The sequence below is a fragment of the Physeter macrocephalus genome, chromosome 6, assembly GCF_002837175.3.
Source record: "Physeter macrocephalus isolate SW-GA chromosome 6, ASM283717v5, whole genome shotgun sequence".
NCBI classification, from domain to species: Eukaryota; Metazoa; Chordata; class Mammalia; order Artiodactyla; family Physeteridae; genus Physeter; species Physeter macrocephalus.
In genome coordinates this window covers 74,804,457-74,812,248 of record NC_041219.1, presented here as the reverse complement: position 1 = coordinate 74,812,248, position 7,792 = coordinate 74,804,457, and the positions used below count along the sequence as shown (strand labels likewise).

General features: G+C 36.0%; 1 protein-coding gene across 13 annotated transcripts in view; it reads right to left on the bottom strand.

The window, feature by feature from the left end:
- PPFIBP1 (PPFIA binding protein 1) overlaps positions 1 to 7,792 on the bottom strand; it is a 189,179-nt gene that overhangs the window by 66,896 nt on the left and 114,491 nt on the right. For all 13 annotated transcript variants that reach the window (XM_028491124.2, XM_028491125.2, XM_028491130.2 and 10 more), the window contains one exon: positions 1,683 to 1,781. In XM_028491124.2, the coding sequence (XP_028346925.1) occupies positions 1,683 to 1,781 (99 nt within the window). The remainder of the gene's footprint in view (positions 1 to 1,682; positions 1,782 to 7,792) is intronic.

Genomic DNA, 7,792 nt, shown 5'->3' with positions numbered 1-7,792 from the left:
AACAACAAAAAAAAAAAAAAAAAAAAAAAAACTGAAGGAACATTTTGGCCAACCCACTATCATGCCCTGAGCAAGAATACACTTTTCTAGGTTAAACATAACCAGTTCTTTAGTTTGTTAAACTCTTCACCTTCATGCTTACCTTCTCTAGGTAAGTTTTAGTTTGCCAGTGACACTTTGAAAATAATATTCTAAGAATCGAATACAGTACTCAAGGTGTGGTCTAATCTACAAAAGAGGTCCAATTGAAGTTGGGTCTCCAGGACATAGAAGTATAACAAAGGAAGTCAAACCACGCATGACACTTCCCTGAAGAGAAGAACCTTCTGAAGAGGAAAATACCTTTGGTTTCTTCAAACCACCAAAGCAGAGTAGAGTCCAATTTGTGACCAGAAAAGCGAAGGAGCTGGGGCCAGGACAATTATATCCTGACCCTGGTAGCTGGTAGAGACCAACTGTACCCTGACCCTGACCACCAGGTGTGTGCATGGCAAGCCCACCCAAAGCCCATTCAGACATCTCGTTGTAATTGGTTCCTAAATACATGAAAATCCTCCTCTTGAGACAAAACACAAAATATGACATGAGACCTTAGGTAGCCACCACTCCTGGGGGACTGCGAGGGAGTGAAAAGGGCTCATCCACTAGTCAGTCCCCTCAGTTATGATGAGAAAACAAGGAGATGACAGTCGACTGCTTTTGCTCAGCTTCTATAATAGAGAATTGCTGAAGATTTTTTAAAAAGAAGATGATCAGATTGGCATTTGGAAAAAAGATTCTGGTGGTCTGGAAAAGGATGGACTAGAGCAGGAAAGGAAGAGTGTCAGGGACATCAAGTGAGAGGGTTATTGAGATAAAGCAAGACAATGGTAGCACAGACAGGACAGATTTTAGAGAGGAGGGAATGGCAGAATTTGGTAGGAGGTAGAATTGATAGAATTTGATTAACTAAGTGGGGGAACATGTGGGAAGTGTCTAGCATGACTTAAACTTCTGCTTTAGGAAGCTGTATGGATGGAGGATTATGAAATTAGCCAAGACAAAGACAACCAGAGGGGCTTCTGAGGAAAGGTAATGAGCTCAATAGGTTTTTTGGTTGTTGTTTGTTTTAATTTTTTATTGGAGTACAGTTGATTTACAATGTTGTGTTAGTTTCAGTTGTACGGCAAAGTGAATCAGTTATACATATACACATAATGAGCTTAATGTTTTAAATGATGACACTGATGTGTCTACAGGACATTTCAGGGGAGTATCTGGTTGGCTAGTAGAGACAGGGACCTGAAGAATAGCAAAGAATTGGAAAAATAAATAGATGTGAGAGTCATTGGCGGAAAAGTGAATGTGGAATTCAAGGGAAGAGATCAAAACACTCCTGGATACTGGGTAGAGCAGTATCCCTCCAAGTGCAGTCCACAGACTATCTGGACCCGAATCACCTTTATCCTGGATTAGAAGCCCAGGATGGTACTAGAATTTTTGACGTTTTAAAATAAAATTTAAGAATAATTCTGGCAAAAATTGGAGAAGAGGGACAAAGATGAAACCATGGGGAACCTAAAGGCATTGGAGAGAGACAATAAATGAAAATATGAAAGTGGAGAGGTAATAAAAGAGTTGTAATAAAAGTCAAGAAAGCAAAGTAAATGTCATGGTTGCGTCTTTCAGAGGATGCAGATTACCTGCTATAATACCGTCCATCTGCTCCAACGCCGCAGCCAACATGTCACTTGCATCACTCATCATTTTGCTATTTGTCAAGGGCAAATTCCAACCTAGATCTGAAAAAATAATGATGTTATCATTACATCCTTAAATGACACATGCTTCCTGGCAGGTTTGCTAATTCAACATCAAATTATAACTCCACCTAGCAGTCAAATACAGAGAATTTGTGAAGCATTAGAGCTGAATTAAATGAATCATTTAATGAACTATGACCAATCATCTGCCTACTGTACTGCAGAACCACATGCTATAACTGATCATTTAATAAAATAAGTACAATGCAGTTCTTGAACCCACGGTGTTTAAACTCCAGTAGGATGGTTTCTGTGCTGTATACTGTAGAGCTCTGGGTCTCTGTGAGGGCATCAGAGGTGGCTGTGGAACTTTGCTCAGGGCCATGAGGGATGCTGCGTAGATAAGACTTGTTCTTTCTGCACCAGCCCCACCTCATCTCTGCTCTCTCAATTTTGCCTTTAATTTTTTTTTTTTTTTTCGCAATGGGGAATTACCGTAAGATTTGTCTAAGAAAATGGTTCAGGAACATATATAATAAGCACATACACATCTACTGGTATTTTGCAACATAACAATAGCTATCATGTATTGAGTGAGTGCCTACAGTGGTTCCGACACATTAATATAAATTATCCATAATCCTTACTCATGAGAGAAACCCTATAAAATGCATAAATTCCTCTTCATTTTATAAATGAGATCAAAGATGTTTGTTGATCTTTGCCTGTAAAGACAGCAAGTAAGTATAACAAAAACAAGTTTACAAAGACCAGTTTTTAAACTAGGTCTGTCTGATTTCCACTATAATATTAAATTTTTGTTTCTCTGATCCTATCTCACAGATAGGTTTAGGCTGAAATTGTGTCACAATCTACTCACTCTTTTACCAGTTAAAAAATACATTGAAATTATCCTTGCAAAAAATTTGGTCATTAACAGGAAAAAGGCAAATTACGTGATTTTCAATATTAATTAATACATTTCAGGTACCAGCTAAGCACCCATATAAATTCTCCCAACAGGCCTAAGTAAGGCTCTTGCTACTTTGCAGATACTGTGGTGTAGCAATCACCTGGGAAATAAAGGATATGTTGCTTAAAATAAACCTTTGCCCTCTGTTTCCAAGTAACCAGGTCTTACCACTTTATTTTTACAAACATATTTACAGTTCTGATAAACAGCTGCTTAGATCAGTTCTCTATTGTGCATTCACTCTAGTAAAACGCCATTTATTCATTGTGAAATCTTACTTTGATTTTATAGTATTCATAGATTTCATCTAAGAATTTCCCAGAACTTTACTCCCTTCAGAAGGTATAAAATATCACTACCATTTTATGTAGAAATACTACAGCACAAAAATACCCAAGGCACGCATTTACAGTCACCCAGAAATCAGGGGGTTAATAAGCTAGGTTATGAACCTAGGAGTTCTCAAAAATCTACTTGCATATTTAGCTAGTGCACAGTCCAGAGAGGTGGGGCACAAATTTAATGATCACGTTTCAGGCTGGAAACCTCAAAATATGAAAATTGAGAACACAAAGGATTAAGCCAAGGAGTGTATGGTCCTTGAATTTTATATCATTAAGTGGCTTACATTCCCTTTCATTTTAAAAGATGAACTTCAAAGAGCTCTAGATAGTATCTAGATAGATACTATCTATCTATCTATCTATAAAAGAGAGACAGACAGACACATGCCAGGCTCAGCTATAAACATGGGGAATGCTGATAAAATAAAATAATGCTCATGTTAGAAAAGCTCTCATCACCTCACTAACTTAGAAAAACAAATATTCGTCTTTGTTGGCAACTATAATTTGTGTAGAGCAGGAACACTTTTCCAAGAAAGACAGGTAGTTATCTATTTCTTCTCTATTCTGTTAAATGTACCTTTCAAATTCTATGACATGGAGGTATGAGAACTTAGGCCATGCTTTTCAAAATGGTGGTGAACAACCAATTTTTTAAAAAATTTCCAGTTTGTTAGAGACCAAGTCTTTGTTTAATATAATAAAATACGACAACAATATTAGAGTGTTGTAAAAGTTTATAAATGCTTACTCTCAATCTCTATGCTTATCACATAGCAGCCTACATGTAACAGTAAGGACAAGACAGACAGTAAACACAATTAATAAATATGTATATAATATGGCAAAGGTGGTAGGTGCTAAAGGAGAAAAATCGAGCAGTTATCCTCAGGAGATCAGAGGGTCAGGAATTTGGAGAGGTTTGCAAATTAAACAGGGTGGTCAGGAAGAATGACAGATTCAAAGGTCAAAGACTTCTTTAATAAATTAAAATTAGTTAAATATAGGTGGTAGTTCAGTAGTATTCCAAGTGTAGAATTCTTACAAATTGATTAAAACAATGGGAGAGGTGAAGTCACGAACAGACATATAACAGAAGAGGAAACACTTTCAGCCAATAAAAATATGAAGAGATGCTTAATGTTATTAATAGTCAAGAAATTTAAGATAACAATGTGATACCATTTTATACCCAGTCAGCTGGCAAAAAAATTGGAGAGTACCAAGTACTGTAAAAGGATGTGAATGCACAGAATCTCTTACAGAATGGTAATGGGAATGTAAAATGGGCTAAAATTAAACATTTACTTTCATTTTCAATATAGCAATATTTACCCCAAGGTATATAACCATGAGCAATACACAAATGTTCATAGCAGGACTTGTCACAAGGACAAAAACGTGAAAACAACCCAAATGTCCATCAATGTGAGAGGAGACGAATAAACTGGTATATTTACACAATGTAATTGCATACAGTTTTCAAAATAAACTAAAACAATGCATGTGTAGTTTGGACAAATCTATGCAATATAAAAGCAAATAAAAAAGTAAGTCTCTGGTAAATTCAGCAAGACTTTTTATAAAGGTAAAGACAATTAAATACAAATATATAAATACACACACATATATTAGAAATACATATAGATTCAATAAAGCTATACAAAAAGAAAAGAGGGAACGATAATACACAATTCAGGATGATGGCTGCCTTAAGCCAGGGACATAGAGGGACAGAATGGGAAAAAGGGTTATGCAGTTAAATGAAGGTTACTGTCAAGTTTTTGAATTAGGGATGGACTCAAAAGTTATTATTACACTATTAAAAATGACAAAATGGGAATTCCAGTTCTGATAATAGTGGAATAGATTGTATTGGACTTACTGTCCCACAAATAGCAATACAAAACACTGGATGACATATAAAACAATTTTAAAGAAATTGGAGAGTGACCAGAAGCAGGTAGAAACTATGAGGAATTCAGTTCTTGAGTAAAGGGAACCATAATGAGTGAGATTCACATTTATACATCTTTTCACTTGTGGGCACTCCCCCGTCCACATGACGCAGAGTGGTTAGGGCTTATGAAAAAAATCACAGTCTAAAATAAATGGCTCAGTGGATAAAAGGGGGTAAAGTTCTTACATTATGCACAAAGATGTTTAATACTAATTCATAGCAGGCTGTGATAAGAATATATAATATAATCCATTAAAACTATAAAATAAAAAGACAAATTAAGCCAATTGAATTGATGAAATAGACTACTAATAAAATCCTCAGTTAATCCAAAAGAAGGCAGTAAAGGTGGGACAATGAAGAGATGGGAGAAAAAGAAATCAAATGGCAAATGGTAGACAAACTCAATCATATAATTTATCATTACGTTAAATATAAATGGAATAAACATTAATAAAAGCCAGAGATTGTCAGACTGGTTAAATCCAAAGACACAGTAAGCCTGGGAAAGAAGGTGTGGCTATACTAATATAAGAAAAATGACTTCCAATCAAGAAGTATTACTAGAAAGAAAGAGGGGTATTTTATAATGATAAGAGTCAATTCATCAGGAAGTCCTAACAATCATAAATGTTTTTGCAACTAATAACAGAGCTGCAAATGACATGAGGCAAAATCTGACACAATTAAGGGAGAATTACACAAATTCTGTCCATTTATATTTAACGTAATTGTTGATATCGTTGGATTTAAGTCTACTGCCCTGCCGTTTTTTTTTTTCTGTTTGTCCCATCTTTCATTTGTTCCTCCTTTTCAACCTTCTTTTAGAATGACAGACAAGGTAGGAAAAATTTCAGGTACTAATATAGATGTTAGCAACACTATCAACCGTCTTGACCTAATTGAATTTATAGAACAAAACATCCAAATGCAGGGACTTCCCCAGTGGTCCAGTGGTTAAGAATCCGCCTTCCAATGCAGGGGACGCGGGTTCGATCCCTGGTTGGGGAACTAAGATCCCACATGCCGCAGGGCAACTAAGCCCGCGCTCTAGAGCCTGCAAGCCACAACTAGAGAGAAGCCTGTGTGCTGCAACTAAGACCCAACGCAGCTAAATAAATAAACAAATATTTTTTTTAAAAAAATCCAAATGCAGAACATACATTCTTTTCAATCCACTTGTTATATTCACCAGGACAGGCCATGCATGTATGCAAGGCCACAAAATAAGTCTCAATAAATTCGAAATGGGCATTAAAGGACTATACAGAAGAGTAAGAACAGCAACCTGAAGTGGTAAAGCATTATTGCTAAGAATAGAGCTTCCATATTTATTAAAAGTCTGACTTGCCCATGGCTTAAGCTACTTTAGAGGCAGCCTCACTTTGTGAGCATCTGTGTTAACAAGGCAATGTCAATTTTCATGCCTGGGTCAAAGTATTTTTAAAGGCTAAATAAAAGGGTTCAGAAAATCCCATGCTCTATAAAGATTTTCCTATATCCTCAGAAACATTTCTGAGAGGAAGATTCTCCTGGGCATTCTCACATACTTAATATTGATACAATTGAATATTACTCTAATACAATGGAATAGTACTCCACAATGAAAAAGACTGATACATATAACATTATGTTGAGCCAAAGAAGTCAGACATAAATGACTACGTACTATGTGATTCCTTTCATGTGAAATCCAAAAATAGGTAAACTATGGTGACAGAAAGTAGGAATTACTTGCAGGAAGTGGTGAATGATTGAAGGAGATACTGGGGACTTTCTGTTCAATATCTTGATGGAGGTGTTGGTTATACAAGTTTATACTTTTGTCAAAACTCATCAAATACATTTAAGATGTGTTCATTTCACTGTATGTAAGTTTCACCTCAAATTTTAAAAATTAGGATTCAAAATGGTTGTTAGAAATTAGAAATAAAACAATACTTTTAAAGGAACCAAATTAAAAAATGGATGAATATAAGTAGGCTGTGCATGGCCTTATAATGATAATTTATCATGAATAAAGGATAATGAATAATCCAATTATATGCACCTAAGATCCAAAATAAAACTCAGAATAACCAGTTTCTTTTGTTCTAATTCTTTGCTTACCCAGAAAGCTGCTGATTACAATTTCTTCTTTTAGGTGGTCAAAAACATTTAGAAAGTAAAAACTTTATCATCTGATAATTCTCACACGATACCAGATTTATTTCTGGATTGTAAATAGCTAATACATACTTCTTTGAATGGCTTGTTGAAGGAAAAGGCACCAGAAAATACAACTACCAACAACAACAAAGGAATGGGGTTTGCAAGGTTGTAGTTCAAACTGGAGAAACCCCTGATTTGTTTCAGAGATCAGCTCTGCTTGCAAGAGTCCTCAGTTTAGTGGTTTCCTATTCCGATGGTTTAAGAAAAAGAAGTTAAGAAAAGTCTTGGAAAAGCAGTCTCCTGGAGGTAACATTCATATTTTATAGTATGGGTTTAAAATAAAATGTAAAAGCATATTTTGGGTATATTTCAAGCTTGGCCAGGATCCATTTAGAGCAGATTTGAATAAGGTAAAATATCAGGGAATGCTTCAGCAATGGGTGTGGTGGCTAAAGCACTGGCAGAAAACCATACTTTTTACAGGGTTGCTGACTAACTGATGTTTTAGGTCAGGCCAGCTGCCCAGTCTCTCTGGAAGGAAGGGAAGGGAAGGAAGGAAGGAAGGAAGGAAGGAAGGAAGGGAGGAAGGAAGGAAGGGAGGAAGGGAGGAAGGGAGGGAGGG